The 19,924-nt window shown below is 40.7% G+C and overlaps 1 protein-coding gene across 2 annotated transcripts in view; it reads right to left on the bottom strand.

The window, feature by feature from the left end:
• The window catches only part of DTX2 (deltex E3 ubiquitin ligase 2), a 34,600-nt gene extending 16,135 nt beyond the window's left edge, over window positions 1-18,465 (bottom strand). For both annotated transcript variants that reach the window (XM_007425919.4, XM_007425921.4), the window contains exons 1-4: window positions 18,336-18,465; window positions 13,760-14,150; window positions 11,273-11,891; window positions 917-975 (exon numbers count right to left, since the gene is read on the bottom strand). In XM_007425919.4, coding sequence (XP_007425981.2) covers window positions 917-975; window positions 11,273-11,891; window positions 13,760-14,150; window positions 18,336-18,428 — 1,162 coding nt within the window. In that variant the 5' untranslated portion in view covers window positions 18,429-18,465. The remainder of the gene's footprint in view (window positions 1-916; window positions 976-11,272; window positions 11,892-13,759; window positions 14,151-18,335) is intronic.
• Window positions 18,466-19,924: the final 1,459 nt, after the last annotated feature.

Raw genomic sequence — 19,924 nt, 5'->3', positions numbered from 1 at the left:
AAAACAGGAAAAACAAGGCAAATAGAAACGTGAGACCAAGGGCCAGGAACATCCTTTCATCACTATCAGCACCAGCACTTTGTCCATGTGATTTTTGCTATGTAAAGACAAAAGGATTCCACAGACTGGAAGAAGTCTCTCCATGAGGATTAGTTCATACCTGACTCTGGATTTTCTGATATTAGAAAATGCTTTGGCTGCAGAAGATCCCAGATCAGGCATCTCTAATTAAAAAGCCTGGGACAGGGAATGCAAATCAGAGTTGTGTGCTTTTGCTTCACACTTCTGTGCTGCGTCAAATGTCAGCTTGCAGTAGTGTGTTGTGTGCAAATGCTATGTTCAGTCCCCAGACTTCCCACTTAAAGGACTGGGAAAGATCCTTCCTAAAACAAAACTGTGGCGAGAAAGACTAACGTGGTGCTTCAGTATAGGCACCTGGATGTGTGATTTATATACACAGGGAGAAGTTGCTGACTAGGTACCACAGTTCAGCTGTAGGGCAGATGCCCTGCAGTATCGGTTCCTAGATATCTCCCAGAAGAGGTAAAGAAAAAGGCCTCTAACCAGATGAAGACCAGTAAGAGCAGACAAAAGTATGCAAGATTATGGTCTGGCAAATCCAAAGGTCAGAGGGTGGGGATGTCTAGTAAAGGCAGAACAACTGTTGGAAATGCAGAAACCCTCAGGAAATGGGATTCACCAGAGGTGAAGTCACTCTGAAGACTTCAGAAGACTTCACCTCAGGTGAATCACTGCTTAAAAATGGTAGTCAGCATCTTTATCCCAGGAGGGTTAGGTGGTGTGCCAGACCAACTGGTAAATTACGGATAGGTCACATTTTGAACCGGGGCAACTAGTTCCCTGAGTAAAATGCTGAAAGGGGTGCGTGGAGTGGAAAAAAGATGGAGGCTGTTACCTGCCAGAGCTTCATTCACTTTGCTGGGTCTGGGCATGGTCACTGGTAACTTTGGTACACTGAGGAGACAAAAGAAAATAAAGTTTTGGAAAAGATAATCAGGGCAAGCATACAGAATCAGGACAGAATTGGACACTGAGAATTATATGCACAGTGCTTAAAAAAAAAAGATTTTTATTGAGGCAACACAAATTTTGCCCAGAGGCTGCCTGAATTCTGAAATAGGCAGAAATTAGGAAGAGTTCGCATATTTATTGCACAAGTTTTACTATCACACCTAAGTTAGCCTGAATGAGAAACTGGAGGTTTTACAGGGGTGGTAGTGGAGTGGCCCATAAACAGGATATGGAGGATGAGGCCCCACTGATTACCACTCTCCTCCCACAATCCCACTGAGCCCTCCCTGCAACTCCCGGAGGAAACTGATCAAGTATCCTGCACCAGCTGTTTACTCCAGAGAAAACCTCTCGGCCACTGATTTCCCAGGAGGTGGGTAAAGCGGGCCCCTTTCTCCTCCTTCCATAGTCTGAGTATGCTGAACAGACTGCTGTAGATCCCTTCCCAAAATGAGAACCACTGGTTAGAACTTTAAAGCTTTATTATGAAAAGCAAAGTCAGAGAAAACGAAAGGAAAAGGGAGAACAAACCAACCGGTGCTTCCTGAGAAGGTTGATCTCAGCCAGCCAGCAGTATCTCACTCACTCACACCCCAGAACTGCACAGTTTCCAGCAGTCCATACAACATCAATCTATGGGACACCTTCACTGACCCTAGTTTGCTATCCAAATTCATTCATTGCTATTGCCACTTTTAATTCTTACCTGGCTTCAGCCATCTTCTCAGAACCTTGGGGGAAGAAGTGCGGAGAGAGAGAGAGAGAAGGCACAGGCAAAAAATGGCAACTGCCCTCCTTCCTATAAAAGCCCACTTGAGAGGGGAAATCCACCCTCCTGATTGGCTAATTAGCATTTGACTTCCCCAGTTTTGGTTGTCTCCACCCATTACCTGGATGGGCAAGTCAGCTGGCTTTCTTTTAACTATTTCAGGGTCTGCCTGAACCTCCTGAAAGAACATTTCCCTATATTGATTACAGGAGGGCATCAACCCATTGAGAAACCTATCCAGCTATTTTTCAGCTTTGAGATTTTCAGCCGATATCGGATAACCTACTTGGGGAATAGCAATCTGCTTTTAAAAAGCATAAAGCAGTGTTGTCCAAACTTGGCCACTCATCTTAAAGTGGCCAAGTTTGGACAACACTGGCATAAATCAACAAGAAGTTCAGCTCTGAACCCATTCCATTTCTACATATATTCCATTTCCTAACACATGCCAGTCACATCCTAACTTAAAGTAGTATCCCACCCAAGATGGCGACAGAGTGAGAGCTCTTTAATTTTTTGTATTTATTTTTAATTTTTAATTACAAAAGAAGAAAAAATACATAAAAATGCTTTAACAAAAAAGTGGAAAAATACAACAAAGAGAGAAAAAGTGCTAATATGTCATTACAACAATAAACAATTACAATTCTATACATACTCATCTAATACAAATATTATTCAAGTACATATATATTTGTAATAGTTATATGACTATCCTGTTTTTTTGTGACAGGTCTTTAATGAGCTCCTGGTTTTCTATTTACTTTAGTTCTTTTATCTAGTTTTAATCAAGTACTTTTCCAGTTTTACTCAATTCCTTATCTCCCTTTTATTTTTATTTTATTTATTTATATATTTTTTTAGCAATTAATACCCAATTTTTTTTTTTTTTTTAGTAATTAGAATTCAGACTTGCTGGTATCCTAGAGTTTTGTACACAATTTCAAACACTAATTGAGGATGCAAAATTATAAAGCAGGAACAAAAAAGAACCTGAAAAGAAAGAACAAAGGGAAGAACAAGCCTGAGATCCAGCAGAAAGGAAATCCCAAACAAGACAAGGCTAGGATAACTTCTAGGTAACCAAAGATAAATCACTTATTCCAGCTTAAGGACACTGCATGTAAGTCTCCCTCTCTCCTTGTAACCTCCGTTAATAATTCTTATGTCTCCTTAGACTGGGAAATGGATGACTGCCCTTCCTCTGAAGATGAGGCTCTTATAGAAGATAGAGGGGAGGATGCTGTTTATACTAGCAGTAATTTAAATGGACACCTGGATTTGGTTGCTAATAACTGCCTTTCAACAGCTCAAATAGCCATTGCTATATTTGATCAGCTCCTGGATGCCAATAAAAATAAAAAAAAAACCCAGACAAATTAAAGACTTTAATGGAAAACTCTATTTCCAATCAGTTATGGAACCCAATAGCAACTCATATGTTTCCAAACTTACCTCTAACCCACTGTCAGGCCTAGCCCAAGGAACTCCAAGAGACAATGCAGATTCAGTTCAGCTATGTTTATTAGCTACAACCTCTAGCAAGAGTCTTCCCAGACTGAAACCCCATCTCCCATGCCAGCCAGCCACAACAGTGTGAATTCCTCAGGGAGATGCCAGTCTCATCCTCTTGTTGCTCCCATGCTCCTCCAGCGAGCTAAGAATATGTTTATCTTCATAATTCCATTCCATCACACCCATGGACTGTATGGACTGTACAAAAATTCCCAGTTAAAGCAAGCCACTGAGGAAAAACTAATTTTGCAGAAACAGAGGATCCTGCTCCAAGGCGCTGATACTCCTTTCAATGAAGGCAGGTGGCACAATAGATAAGCAATACTACACTCCCTTTCACAACTTCCTTGTTGTTAAGTATACTCTAATGAGCTTACAAGAGCCAGTTTGGTATAGTGGTTATGGCACCAGACTAGAAACCAGAAGACCATAGATTCTAGTCCCGCTTTAGGCACAAAGCCAACAGGGTGACCGTGGGCCAGTTGCTCTCTCTCAGCCCTAAGAAGCAGGCAATGGCAAACCACTTCCAAAATCTTGCCAAGAAAACTGTAGGGACTTGTCCAGGCAGTCACCAGGAGTCAACACTGACTCGAAGACACTAAAAAAAAAAAAAAAAAGCTTACAGAAATCTCCTGGCTTCCTAGCAGGCATGGAATGGATATAAATGGAGAATGCTAACTTTCAGGCAGTTTATTTTTCCCTCAATGCTTTTCAAACTTCAGAACTTTTTAAGGAGGTTTTACATTCCAGCAATATCTGTTTTTTACAACAGCTGTATCCAGCCCTTGCTAAATTCTGGGAGAGAGCCAAGCCAGTGAGGGAGGATGGCACAAGCTCCAGAGCTCCTAATCATAACCATCCACTATCTGTAAAATGGAGAGCTCCTTCAACATCAAGGTCAGAACAGGGATAAACACAGGAAAGAAATACCTTAGATTTAATTAAAGGAAAGATACAGGTTTCAGATGACTCTTTGGAAGATGAGAAAGATTCAACTCAGTTGTTTGCCATTCTCTCCCCAGAGGAACAATTGATTTTAAGCAAGCTTGAAACAGTTAAATCTATGCTGCAGTCAGCTACTGCTGCAACTGAGTCTCTTAAGACTTACTTCCCTCTAGTTGCTCCTCGGTGAAAATGCTGCTCAGCCCAGCCCAGCCCAGCCCAGCCCAGCCCAGCCCAGCCCAGCCCAGCCCAGCCTATGAGAACACAACATCCCCAATAAATAAAAATAAAATGTTCCAGTCTAAAGCAAAACCGTACAAAAGAAAAGAACATCCAGCTGGTCAATGTAGTGCAAACCCCACATAACAAATTTGGGGGAAAAATCTGTAGCTGAGGATCAGTCTGAACAATCTACAGAAATGTGTCCATCAGCATGGACCCTAACCCTGACCCCACTTCCCAACTGGATGCTCCACCCACACCTTGCCATTCATTATTGCAAGTCAACTCCACCCACAAGAGCCATGAACTGGGGCAGCTTTCTGTTATCTGCCCTCAGACTAATCCTATTTGTCCTCAAGCCCAGCAATCAGAAAACGAGAGGGACAGTCAGAGTTTATTGCCAGTATCGGTAACTGCTGAGCCTACAGATATAGAGTCTCTAGTACCAGATCGGAGTTTATTGGACACTAATTTTTATGATAAAGAACAACAACACTCACAATTTAGGAAGAGAAAAGTTGAATTTTATAACAACTGTGGATAAACAGGAAATACTGACAATATTGTTCCAACCCATCCAAATAAAATGTCTGAATCTTCATCTTCTACTCAACTATCCCATCCAGAACATTTTGCCTCCGAGAGACCTATACAAATTGTAGCCTGGGATGTAGCTGGCTGGAAAGAGTCTGCTGACAGTGATTTGGTGAGATTCCTTTCTGAATCTGAGATAATAGCTTTACAAGAAACCTGGTCAGCAGAAGAAGATGACCCAGTACAACTCCCTGGTTTTCAATGCTGATACACCTGTGCCCAAAAATTAAATATAAAGGGGGCTTATGCATTCTTACTAAGGAAGAACTGCAATGGCAGGATGAGAAATTATATAATGGGGATAATCTGCCTCATATACTGGCCATGAGATTCAGATACAGGTAGTCCTTGACTTATAATCACAATTGGGACCAGAATTTCTGTCGTTAAGCAATGTGGTTGTAAAGAGTAACTGCATCGCTTAGCAACAGCAATCCTTGCAGTAACCAAAACCAAAGTCAGTGGGAAGCCAGCAAGAAGTTACAAGTCCCAGGCCTGCAGGCAGGTAAGTGGCTGATGCTGGGTGGGGGTGGGTGGAGGTGTGAGGAAGGGTGCATGAGAGATGCCACATGGGTTGGGGAGGGTGCGTGGGGGTGCGGTGCAGTGCAAGTGCAGAGGGGCTGGGATAGGATGCATGGGTGGGAGAGATTTACCCTAGCAACTTGCAATCTTCCCTGACAGCTTCCTCTTTGACTTTCTGGGGAAGCTGGCATGGAAGGCTGCAAATAGCAATCATGTGATCGTGGGGCACTTGGCAACCGGTCATAATTGTGAATGGGTTGCCAAGCACCCAGATCGTGATCACATGACTGCGGGGGTGCTGGGACGGCCGCAACTTCGAGGACTGGTCATAAGTCTCCTTTTTCAGCACCGTCATAAATTTGAATGGTCGCTGAACAAATGGTCATAAATTGAGGACTACTTATATAAAAATTTTGAGCTAGTACTGGTAAATGTTTATATTCCACTCTCTTATTACATTTTGGACTATTGGATATGTTTAGAAATAATATTGGAAGAAATAATTACTCTGCATATCCAAGCCCTTATTTTACTTGGTGATTTTAATGCTAAACTAGGCCAATCTCTTCATGATTTCGCTCAATATGATAGGCCCCCAAATGATTTTTTTGATAATTATCCACATTGGTTTTCAAGAGATAACAAAAGTAATACTGCTGGTCTATACTTGATATCACTGATTTTTAAATGTAACCTTTAAATTCTGGGGGGCAAGGATAATAACTATGCATATCCATATACAGGCCACTCAGGCTGCTTGATACTCCTCTCCTTTTGGCATTGAAAAGTAAAACCAACCTCTCCTCAGAGGTCATTGTCTATCCAAGGGGCGAAAGCGATCATCAGCCAGTGAATGTGAAATTCCTAGGCTTGCATAACATGGCTGATAGGTGGATTACAACTAAGAGGTGAGTCAGAATAAAAGGTTAATATAGTCTGAAGTAGATACCAAGGCAATATTGAATAACCTCAAATTAGGGAATGCTATCAATTAGACCTTAATATCCAGTCACCCACTGCTGACTGGCAGTCTCTAATGCATTCACAAATTTGTGTCACATGTTGAAGAAACACCTAATAACTAACTAAATCCTGCTCCAAAAGTTTCAGTATAGATAGATCTCCCTGGTTTGACAATGAATGTTGTTTGATGAAATTGAAGGCAGCTGTGAGATTTGCTCAGAGGCATTCCTCTGTACATATTCAAGCTAAGAGGCTGTCTCTAAGAAGAGACTATAAGAAGCTCATTAAATCAAAGAAAAAAAGTTATGCTGCTTCAATTTGGTCAGGACTTGAGCTGTCAGCAAGAAGTCATAATTTGGCTGTATTTTGGCACTCTGTAGCTGGAATCCTGAAAGATCAGAGATTTGCGTTCCATATACCAATCTCTGCTGAGAATTGGGAAAACTATTTGTTTGCCCTTTCAGAACCTGTTGAGAAACAGTTACTGTACTAAGTAGTGATTTACCACCTACTGAAGCTACATCCCTCTGGCCACCAGTATTAGGAAACAAGATCAAATCTATTATAAAAGGCCTGAAGAGCAATAAAGTTCTTGGTGAGGACTTTCTACCAACCAAGCTATTCAAAAAATAACCTCACTGCTGAGCCTGTCTCTTGGTGGGTGTATTTACACATATAAATAATACCTAGCTAGGTGGAAAATGGCAATTGTCGTTCCTATATACAAAAAAGGGAATAGAAAGGATCCTAGCAATTACAGGCCCATCAGTCTAATTGGGGCTAAAATACATGACAGGTTCCTCCTGAGTAGAGTTGAGAGCTGAGTAGCTGAAAAGAGCATTCTCACAGAAGAACAAGCTGGCTTTAGACAGAGTCGATCCACTATTGACAATTGCTTTGTCTTGAACCATCTAATTACAAAATATGTCAGTAAGGGGAGACAATTGTTTGCTGCCTTTATAGACCTTAGTGCAGCATTTGACACAGAAAACAGAGAAATATTATGAAGGAAATTGACTGTCCTCCATATGGAACCCGAACTGCTTGTACTGATCAAAGCCCTTTACACAATTACTTGCTTTAGAGTGCAGCTTGGGGTTAAAGGAGCCATGACAAGCAGGATCAATACTCACAAAGGTGTAAGAGAAGGGTACATATTTGCATCACTATTATTCAGTCTATATATTAATGATTTACCAGGATTGATGAAGGATCCTGAAGTATACATGCCTAAGGTATTCAACACACATTGCAACATCTTGCTATACACTGACGATATGATTTTACTATCATATTCGCATGTTGGGTTGCATACGTTGTTAAGAAGACTTGGCTCCTACTGTCATAATAATTCTCTGATTATTAATAAATCAAAGTCAAAAATCATAGTTTTTGGAAAACGACATCAAGGCCATAGATGGCTATTAGATGGTGAGCCAATGGAGCAAGTCAACACCTTTCCTTATCTAGGAGTAGTCTTCTCTGAGACTGGATCATGGCTTCTTCATCATCAAAGGAGCTCAGCGTGAAGGCACATGATAAATCACTGCTATTCAGGTTCCTTAGCCCCAACTATTAAGGTATACAAACATGAACGTATACAGACATAAAGAGGGTATATATAATACCTCCAATGCTACATACTATTCTTAGTAAAGGAACAAATGCAGGCTGACAACCTTGATCACTTTTTGAACCATACCTATACGTACCTACTGAATTCAGAGTCCAACCAACCAGCTAAATTTGAATTCTAGAAGAAGCAAGGCAGGAAATCTGCTATGCACAATACCTATTTATATATGATGGCTCTGAAGTATTATAGTTGCCACCCATTTTTATCATTTTGGAAAGGCTTGGCCTATTTGGTACCTTTTACTCATCCCTTGGTATTTTTCCACTTGAGTGCCAGCACTTCATCCAGTTCACACGGGAACTGTCCCTTCTTTTGAGAACTACTTGGAAAATCATTTTTGTTCTGTCTTCTTAAAAGTCTTCTTTTTGGTATCTTGCCATAAACGACATAAAATCTTCCAGAATAAGCAGTATGGCTCACTCTGAATAAATCTCATGTATTTCATCTTCCACATGTCCATTAATAACTTCATGTAATTACACAGCAGAAGGTATACAGACAGGAACCAAACAGTTACAAAATCAATATATGTATGTAATTACAAAGCAATACTGTTAAAAAATGGATATATTTTGAACACAAAAGGTAGCTGTTTTAGCCAGCTGAAAATACAAGAAAAATGTTCTAACTTGGAACACAGGATAAGGTAGGCAAAGAAAATAACACAGCCCAAGAATTGGAACCACTGCTTACCTTCTCGGATTTCTACTAATTGTGTATGTTAGATTTGCCCAGACAGAAGTAATTACATGCTTCCGATGGGATGCTGTTATGTGGAGATAAAAACAAAAGCTGTCTAACACTGTCTCCTGGTGATGAAATAGCCCTTTCCTCAGTTTAAGCTTATACCTTGTTCTGAAATGTCAGCATTGCTTTCAAAAACAGGTCTCTGTTTAGAACCTGCAAGTGAAGGTCACACATAAAAAAACCCTTGAAATTAGTTACTAAATTGTGAATTCCAATGCACAGCGGATGCCCAACTCTCAGATCCAATTCATAACTACAAGGTAAATCACTCGAGTACAAAGTATTCATATACAGATATGAATACTTTGTACTCGAGTGATTTACCTTGTAGTTATGAATTGGATGTGTAAACAGAGATAGAAAACTGCAGATGAAGGCAAAAAAAAAAAGAAAGAAACAAAGAAACAAAAAACCCATATTACAGTTGACATGGGTCATTCTAATCCTTCTTGCAATATAATGTAGAGAATAAAGAAGATGACCTTGATGGAGATATACAGGAACTGTTACCAAGGCAAAAGGGGCTGAAACATTTTTTGAAGTCCAGAACTACAACATTCAGAAGCAGCTCAGGCAATTCACTGAAGTATAAGAAGGGGGAGAAGGTACAACACCATTAGACCTGCACGATTCTATTATTATAGCTAAACTCAGTAAGAATAGTTTTAGCCTTCCTGTGGAGTTAATTTCTTGGTCTGGTCTACCTAGGGGGGCTGACATCAAACTTGCAAGTCTGATTCTGCTGTACCTCCTCCCTCTTCTTATACTTCAGTGAATTAGGGCCACTTATGAACGCTATCTGTTTTTTGAAGACTTAAAATGTTTTTTACCCCTCGTGAGGCTAGTAACAGATCTTGGACATCTCCTTCAAGGTCATCTTCCTTACTATCTCCAATAGTTTCTCTCCAGTTATGAATCATCAAAACACAGGATACAACCCAATATTAGCTCAGATTTTTTATCCACCCTGGTACTGCCTATTCTGGTAGTAGCTTTCTAAGGCTTCAAGGATTTTTTTTCCCCTGTCACCTACAATCTGGCTGATTTTCTATACTGGAAATGCTGCAGCCTGAAACTGATACAAACATCCTTGACATGCATGGTTATATTGGCCAATCAGCCATTTCTCCCTGTACATATAATCACATTCAGCTGATTATGCCAAATTAGGCTAGTACTCCATCTAACACACTAAAGTCTCAGAAAGAACCTGAGACCAACGCAGCTCAACCTAACCTGAGCAAGTAGAGAACTGATGCACTAGAGAAATACATGGTTCCTGGGATTCCAAGTCCCTAATGCCAGCAAAGCACTCTGAACTTAAACAGTCAAATCTCATTTCATCCATAAACTTTCTAGAATACTAGGATTAGACAGCTGACTTATTCTTTCAATCTCAGTTTCCAGAAAAAAATTGCAGAAGGGATATTCTTTTTGAATGCCACCAAAGGGTCACCTGTTCCAACACTACCTCTAAATCTGGATGGCTAGATGTCACTGAGAAGTTCAAAATGAAATAAGAAGCCCATTTGTCCTTAGAATATATAAATCCGAGCTATAGTACACCCTCACATGGTAATTAAAGTTTAGCTGACATGAATTTACCCTATCCCATTTCAAAAGTCACCTGAGTTGATCATTAGTACCACAGACTCTGGCAACAAATTCCATAAATTAATTACACCTTCTGCCAACTGAATGTTTTGTTGTCAAGTCCAATATTAATTTACACTCAACATCAACAATGACCGTGACTTTTGGCCTGTATTGAAGGGAGAACTTTCTCTCATCTCCACATAACTTTTCAAGCTTCCAACTCTCTATAATGCACTTATAAACATTTTGGAACTAATGATATAATGTATTTGAAACATTGGGGCACTCACTCACTTCAGTGGCAGTTTCCCTGGGTTTGGAAAGCAGAAGAAACTTAAACTTGCTTTTCTCATCAGGATGTAGGGCTACTGGGAAATTGCACTCCCAGGAATGATATCGAAAAAAGGAAAAACAACTATTCCAATCCATCAGTGAAAGAAATGGCAGCTTCAGGCCGTTGGCTCTTTCTACTAGCCAAAGAATCAAGAGTTACTAACTGCTATTTAAAGCAGGGACACTGACAAACAGTGATAAAACAGCCACAGCTGAGCATAAGGGATATGATTCCTGATGGCAGGATGACTCCTCTATTTTATTGTCGACCTGAGCCATTCTGGGAGTCAATAAGTGTCTGAGAAGCAAGATAAAAATACCACAAGTAAATCTATAAATAATGCTACTCATAGATGGGACAGCGACTTCAGCAAAGCTGGAAAGCATTTAAGAAAGCATACCTGACTCCTTTGGATGCTGCGTGCGTCAAGCTGGACCCACCAACGGCTGCAGATTGTGATGCTGGCCCTGCACTCTGCGTGTTCAGTCTTGGCATTGATCTTGCTCCAGAGAGGGTTGGTTTATTGTAAGGCACAAAGCCCACCAGAGAAGCACCGAGTCCTGAAGTTCTATTGGCCCCCTGTATTCCGGCAAGGAACCTGGGAGTCATTCCTGCTGAGAGTCCAGGAAGATTCACCATTGAGTGCCGATACCGTGAGGTTATGGGGCCAGTTCCACTATTCGACAAGCACTGTTGGCATGAACAAGTGGGCCCAACGTGAGGAGGTCCTGTGGCTGTAGCCACTGGGTATGGAGAGTCCACACACCGACGGATTCTTCGCTGGTAGCCGGTGGTTTTGTTAGTCTGGGTCAGTGATACAAAATCAATCCCATAATTGTAACCAAAGGGCCCAAGATCCACCTGAGGGCTACTGAGTGAGAAAGCTTGCTCCAAATAGACACAGATATTCATCTCGTATGGAAACCAGCTTCCTTCATCATTCTGCCACTCCCAAACTACTCCTTGCCCAGCCGCCGAATCAAGCTGGAAGACATGTCTGCGCACAGCCCGCATGGTCCCTAGAGGGAAAAACATGACAAATCAGAAAACAAAACTATACATGAAAACTAAAAGCAGTAAAGGAAGGATTTTGTATAGCCCAAGAACCTGAGTATTAATTGTTGAGGATTTTTTCATTCTCTTTAGACTAGGAGGAAAAAAAAAATGATAATGCCAAGATATATTATTTAATCACTTATTTTTGCAGCAGTTCTCCAGGACATCAGGCACAGAAAAATCTTTTGAATCACCTGCTATCTACTTTTTCAGAAGAAATGCCAGAAATTCTACCTAGGACTGTTTGCATTTTTAGCAGCATCTCTATCACTGAGGATCCCTTCTTTGAGGTTCAGATTCAAAGGTTAAAGACCAGCCTGACATTTACCAACTTCTACTGTATTTGAATTGGTAAGGCAATATGAAAAACAAGGTGTTTTTCATTGTTTTGTGGAAAAAGCTAACTGTTTAATCTATGTGTTATTTAAAAACACTCAAAATAATGTAACAATGCTCACTCTACTTTTCCCTCATTCCTTTTGCCCTTTGTATCATGTTATTTATAGTGAGAGGCTGAGGGCAGGAACTGTCTTAACAATGAACAATGTATATTCACTTTTTTTAAAGCATTAACTACTGTCATAAATTGAGACAGTTTGGTGTAGTGGTTGAGGCACCAGGCTAGAAACTGGGAGACCATGAGTTCTAGTCCTGCCTTTGGCACGAAGCCAGCTGGGTGACCTTGGGCCAGTCATTCCCTCTCAGGCCTAGGAAGGAGGAGGCAAGGGCAAATCACTTCTGAAATCTTGCCAAGTAAACTGCAGGGACTCATCCAGGCATCCCCAGGAGTTAAGACTGACTGAAAGGTACCAAAAAACCCCCAAACCTGTCATAAACATTTTTCAGCATGAAGGGTATACGCCACTTTCCTTGTATAAGTGGCTCCTGTTGGGGATGGGAACAACATCATCTGGAACAGTGAGCAGACAGGGGGACACAGAAAGAGCCTCCAAATGTCCCCCACTTCCCTCATTAGTCATTCTCTTCTTTGCTGTCAACTGACACTCCAAGTGCTCAGAGCCCATTCCTAGATAAGCTGCTCCCTTCTGTCTCCGGAAGGGAGGTTTCCTGTCATTTCTCTCACTTCCTATGAAGAGACCAGACTGTCTGGAAGCAGAATCCAGAGCTGCCTTTTTCACATGGTGTATTTCAGAAGATTTGCAGATGGTTGTTTTATTTTTATAAAATTCCTCTGACGTGGTGTAGAGGTTAATGGGCTGCATAAAAATAACCCAGAAATCATTCTGTTTTGTCGGGAGGAGAGGGAAGTAGTCTGAAAATAGAATGCCCACATTTTAAAAGAAATGCAACAACTTTTATGATTAGTTAACACTGATACCAGTATATGATATCTTGAGGATAGCTGTTGGTAGTCAACTGTTTTAGTTCATTTAAAATATTAGCGTTGATACAGCTCAGAAGACAGTTACCTGAGAAAACGAATGGGTTCACACAACTCATACTGCCAAGGTTTGTTTAACAAGTCATAATTTCCTCAGTGCATACAATACCCTAACCCAAAAGCAAACAAACCACATTATGGCCTAGTCTGCTGTATAAACAAACAAACAAACACAAAGTTTGCTTTACTTAATCCACTGCCCCTACTAAAAAGCCAGAAACCTTGTTTTCTGGGAGATACTATTCTCCCATATTGCATAATAAAAACTGAGGCCAAGAGAATGTTGGCAACCTAGTAAGTGAGATTTAATCCTGGTTTACAGCTTGCTCTCAGCATTTCAGACTATGCCTAGAAGAGCAGGCTCTACACTATGATGGATGTAGCCACTATTAAGCCATATGCACTCCAGATAATACAGCTGCTTCTTACCTGTATCTTGCCGGAACTGGGTGAGACTTGGTATGTCAATTATGTAGGGCGCCAGAGTTGAATCAGCTTGTCCCAAGGCTATGCTGCCATTGACAGGCCAAGTTCCCACTGATCGCCGGCCTTTCACCATGAGAACCTGGAAAGATTGCTCAATGTAGCTGCACACGCTACTTCGGTATGGCCTCCATCTGCCAAACTCATCCTGCCACTCCCACACAGCCACTCCTGGATCTGAGAGTGATGGCGGAGGTCCAGCAGATGTACTTGGCAAAGTTGCCATTTTTAAATGGGTTTCCCCCACCAAAAAAATAAAAAAAAATGGACAGGAACTTGAAAGAGGTGTTAAATCAGAATCCAATCTGTCATCTTCAGCAACAATACCTTGATAGGCCTGTGGTGGAAAAGGAATGGACGTTAATCATGATAGCAACCATTATTTCTCAGGCGTTAGCAGCTGAGCTACAGTGCAAAAGTTGGATATAATATCATCTCTTCCAAGACAAGACAGAATCCCATCTAGCCCGTTAGCTTCTGATCTACAGTATGATCATAATACAAATTATCTATCTAGGTCTTAGAGCTGTCTATACAACTTCTGTTTGAACATATGTTCTACTTCTCTAGAAATCTAGTTCTATTTCCACTGCTGAACTGCACTTTCAGTCAGGAAGTTTTCCTAACATTCAATCATAATCTGCATTCTTGTAATTTAAGCCTATTATTCTATTCCTGGAACACTAAGCAGACAAATCACTGCTGGGGAGAATGGTGACTGAGCAGCAGTAAGAGAGAACTGGAATGAGGTTTCTTAGCTGCCACAGCTATTGATATAACTAGCTACCCCCAGCACTAAGAAAGGGTACTTCCTACATCCAATGACTGGATTTGCACAATGTGCTAGACCAAGCAGAAATAGGGTTCAGCAGGCTTTGGTCTATCCTGCTATAGGGACCCAGCCATTGTCTTAGAATGTTGTGCGAACCAGGCTCTCTACCTAACTAGGAGTCCAATTAACACACCCAATTAAAAAAAAAAGCATTGGACTAATTGGCAGCCAATCAGCAGGGTTAAATATGCCACATGCTGGTTTTGCGGGGAGGGGAGGGATGTTATTGTATTGTTCTCAGCTGTACAATACTTTGAAAATCTCCAGCAGGCAGCAAAGTAATTTATAAACAGTTGTAATAAATACTACTGTAGCTTTATTTAGCAATATCTGTGACACTTTAGAACAAGACAAGCCCTGCCTCAAACACCTTATAATAGGGTATAAAGAAGGATGGAAAATCTTTGGCCTTCTAGATATTGTTGAAGTACAACTTCCAGCAACCTTTACCATTAGCCATTCTGGCTATGGAAGTTGTAAATTCAGCAACATATGGAGAGGCACAGATCCCCCCACTCCCCATTCATACTACACTGATGTACAAAAACAATTCTTATTAATTTTGGTCTTTAGTGGTGCCACAGCAATGAAATATAGGGTAGTGTCTAAAAGGTTCAAATGCAACCAGCACTAATTGCTTTTAAATTAATCCTAGAAAATCCAGGAACACTTTTTAGTATTCTAAGGAATTGGCAATAAAACTGCCACATCATATTTATGATGCATACTGTAACATACCATACCTAGTTATTTGCAGTTTTCCCCTATGGGCTGAAAGAGTTTACTTTGCATTTTCTTAATAATCCTTAAACTCCCAGATTTTACAGCATCCAGAAACTTGAAAGAACTATAGTTCAGTTATTTATACAAAAAGCCTCACTTAGCCCATTACACCCAGAATGGACACTGCACTCAATGACATCTAACTAACAAACTGAACAATCTATATTGCTTAAGATACGTTCTTTATATCTTATTTTCATATTCGCTCTTATGTATTAAAGTGCAGTTCAAATACTTCAACAGTTTATTTTGCTTTCTTCTATAGCAACACTGAAAAAGCATCTCTAAAAATACTGATCTGCTCACAATACATGAACATGCATGGCTGGACTCACATAATACACCAAGTCAATACAACATAAAACATATTATGATTTAGTGCGTTGTATAATCTTAGCCTATTGCAGACTATCTCACAATGAGCATGATTAAACAAATCATGACTAAGTACAAACTGGTTAATACAAAGCAGAAAAGAAGTACTGCTGAATTTTATAGTTTCCTCACCTGGTTGCCTAGAGGCAATCTCTGGTCATTGCAAACCGAGTGAAGAGATAGTAGCTATTGCCATACTTGCTCCAAGGTAACCCAGTATTACTATGCCTATGGATTAATGCTGTAGCAACCTTGTAGATTATGCAAGTCTGGATATAAATCAATGGCTGAGGGAAGATTATATGTCATTTTGAAATCTATGAAATGAAATCAAGATTTATTCAAGATTCACATATTGTCCTAAGCCATAATATGGTCTGAAGTAGTTTTGGTTAAGCACTACCACTGTAGTATATGAAGACTGCTTACTGTTTAAGAACCATTATTACACAGACTTGTCTTAACACATTGTGTGACTCAATGTAATGGCTTACTGAGTTCTTCAAGTGATTCAAACTAAGCACCCAAATCAGTTCATTAAAGGACTTTCCACAAGGATGTATAAAAAGTCAGGGAGTATTTGATTATCCATTATTCTTTATGAATAACCTGGGCAATAGGTTCTACCCAATTATGACCATTTTTATGATGCATCTTTCTCTAGAAATAAGTCCTGAAACTTTCAAAAGAAACATGCATGTATCCCAGCTTTCACATGGCTGGAAATTAGAACACTTATATTTTGGAGAACAAAGAACTAGGAAAATGTTGGCATAGTATCCATCTTTCCCACCTCTTACACAACATTACTGTATAAATGTCCACATTTTTATATGAGCATAAACAGGGGAATGGAGAGAATTCCCCATCTTAGTACTTTTAGCACAGGAAAACACTGCCAATTACCATCAAATTTTAACCACCATAATAGTTCAGAGGAAAGACTATCCAGTGGCCAGTACCTATCAGGAAAGGCCACCTTTGGGCAAAATTGTAGCCTTCTTCAGCATCAAATACTCAGAAGAATTGTACCTGTATGCATGGAGGGTCTCTCATATATATACACTTTACTTTAGGAAAGGAAATTTGACACACACACTTCTATTAAGTACCAGAAAGAGCACATGTCTTTGTATGTTCAAATAAAATCAAATAGTCTTGTAGTAATTTATAGAAAACTATCAAAGAATATAACATAGGTTTGTTAGCTGACAAGGTACCACATGCTTGTTATTACCACCAAAGCTTAATCTATTTCCTCTTTCATTAAATAGAAAAGATACCCCTTCTTACACCCACCCAGCTTCCTTCCTGGGAGGGGGAATCTTTACCCTACAACAGATCTGAAAAGGTCAAATAACCAAATATACAGTAGTTCCTTTTAGTTTAAGGGATAGCAAAACAGCCCACCCAACCCACCTCACAGGGTTGTTGTGGGGAAAATAGGAGGCAGGAATATTAGCTATGTTTACTACCTTGAGTTGACATATACATACAGGTACCGTATTTTCTCAGAAAAAATAAAGGACAAATGTGAAAAAGAGGCAAATCTGAAAGTTTTTCATAGATAAATAAAATTGTTTATGTTTATAACTTTGCTTTAGACAGGAGAATTCAAGAGCAAAACCAACATAAATCATTAAATTAAATAAATCTAAAGGACCGCTTTCTGAAATAAAGGACTGTTCTTTATAATAAAGGACTTGTGGTCACTGTAGAGAGAGAGAGAGAGATAGGATAAAAATATACTATAATAATAATCATCCCGCCCCTCCCTTGGCCAGAGACTGCAGTGTAAAATAGTAATTGCCATTCTAGACAGCAACCAGGAAGCCTGACCTAGCTATGCATTTCCACTGAGGGGTAATGCTTCCTGGCCACTCCTATCACACTCAGCCTGGATCTCCCCAGAGAACATCTGGTGACAGGGGAAAGCAGAAGGAAGAAAGCAGATGACTTACTATCATATGCTTCTTCAAGAAAGGCAATAGTGTAATGCAGTTAATCACATCATGGGGATGGTGTGGGCTTGACTTAAACGAATGTTACATGCAAACTCCCCCTCAAGCACGAAAAACACCTCAAGCTGGCATTCAGTCTCTCTTTCAGTCTAGCAGTGTTTCTCAACCTTGGCAATTTGCAGATGTGTGGACTCCAACTCCCAGAATTCTCCAGCCAGCGATGCTGGCTGGCGAATTCTGGGAATTGAAGTCCACACGTCTTCAAACTGCCAAGATTGAGAAACACTGAGTCTAAGCAACCACAGGGCGGTTGTCAAAATATGAGAGCGAGAAAAGGGGGGGGGGAGAATCAGGGACGACCCCCCCCTCCCGAGTTTCTTGGAAGTAAGGCAACATAGGAGGCCAAACTGCCACCCTCCTTGCACCTCCACTGAAAAGAAGATTGAAAAGCCTTCTCCAAGATCAATTCTGGCTCACCAGCCACCTTCCCGTGAGCAGAGAACGTCGGAAACTTATTCTACCCTCTCCTCCTTGGAGAGAAATCCGCCGTCAACCCCGACCAAGACCTCACCTGAAACGGCTCCCGGAAAACGCTCCAGAAGGTACAAGCGGCGGCTCTCCGTCGCGTCCCGCATCGCCTCCTCCGGGCGACGGAAGTGCGCATGCGTCAGCCTTGTCCTTTGCTTCCTGCTCGACGCCCATGCTTGGGACGTGGCGCGGAGCTTCACGGGAACTGTAGTCTTTCAAGCCGAAGGGGGGTATTGCTCCGTCTTGGGCTGATTGGTTTGTTCTATTCCCCCCATGAAGCTGGGCAGGCTTTTCTCCGCGGTGCATGCTGGGGAGTGGCATAGCGGAGTGGGAGGGCTTTGCCTTTTTTCTTCTAACAAGGAGTTTACTGTATAGCCTACCAAGCTGATAAGCCTCTTTCGAGCCAAGCTCACCTCCAAGTTGATTTCATGGACTCATCGTTATAGTTTTCTTGGCAGTGTTATGGAAATAGTTTGCCTTTGGGGTGATTTTTTTTTCTTCCCAGACTAGCCAGTAGTGTTGGGATCAACTAGTGGTCTCCCATCCAGGTGCTAACCATGATTGACTCTACTTAGTTTTTCAAGTTAACCAAGGCTGGCTGGGTCACTCGTATTGGAGGTCCTTTCCGAGCACAAAAACACTTAGTAAGTGCTCTGTCTAAAGAGATTGTAGTCTAAGCCAGGGTTCCTCAACCTTGGCAACTTTAAGATGGGTGGACTTCAACTCCCAGAATTCCCCTGGGGAATTCCCCTGGGGAATTCTGGGAGTTGAAGTCCACCCGTCTTAAAGTTGCCAAGATTGAGGAACCCTGGTGTAAGCCATAATGAGATGTGTAAACATAGCTGTTTCTTCCTTTTTTATCTTATATTCAAGCCTTGGATGGAAAGTTAAATAACCGTATACCTGTAACAGTGACATCCCAAATGGCAATTGGTACCGATAGAATTTTTACTTTCCTCTTCTTATTTTCAATACTTTAAGCTTTTAAAGTAACAATGTTGATAACTTTTAATCATATAAACATCACTGCATGGAAATCTGTACTGAAATAATACAATGTATCCTGATTTACAACATTACAAAAAAGGGGGAAAAAGCATGGCTTCTTCAGCAAATAATGGGTAAAAGAACTACAGAACATAACATTTAGGTCTTACCTAAAAGAATCCTTTTAAAGCCTAGAAGGGTCACATGCAAAATCCTCCTCCCCTAGAAGAAAGTATATCTTGCTTTTGTCATCTGAATTGTCTTTAGTCTGCAGAATGCTGGGGTAGACAATACAAGCAAACCAATTTCTCAATATATGCTTATCAAGAGATTACCTCCCTGCTAAACTCCTTTAAACTAATACTATTTTAAGCAGCTTAGTCTGAACCTATGCAGTACTTTTATTCTACTGTGCAGTTAAAGGCATAGCAGACTGAAGATCACCTATCAGTGCACAAGAAGCTAATAAATGTGCTTAGAAATGATTAAAGATAAACCTTTCACTGGCTCTTGAACTGCCAGCTGTCAGAAACATGTGATACATCTGCATCTGAAAGAGTTGCATTTTCGTTAGTAAGCACTGGGATTTAAAGAAAATTGTCCTTTGTTCTCATTATTTTGTCAAGAACTTCTGCTAAGTGCATC

The sequence above is a fragment of the Python bivittatus genome, unplaced genomic scaffold, assembly GCF_059951505.1.
Source record: "Python bivittatus isolate LINGU-HERP-01145 unplaced genomic scaffold, Pbiv_v1 ctg000690_np1212, whole genome shotgun sequence".
NCBI lineage: Eukaryota > Metazoa > Chordata > Lepidosauria > Squamata > Pythonidae > Python > Python bivittatus.
The sequence above is the reverse complement of the archived record's forward strand: the minus strand, read 5'-3'. Positions and strand labels throughout refer to the sequence as shown.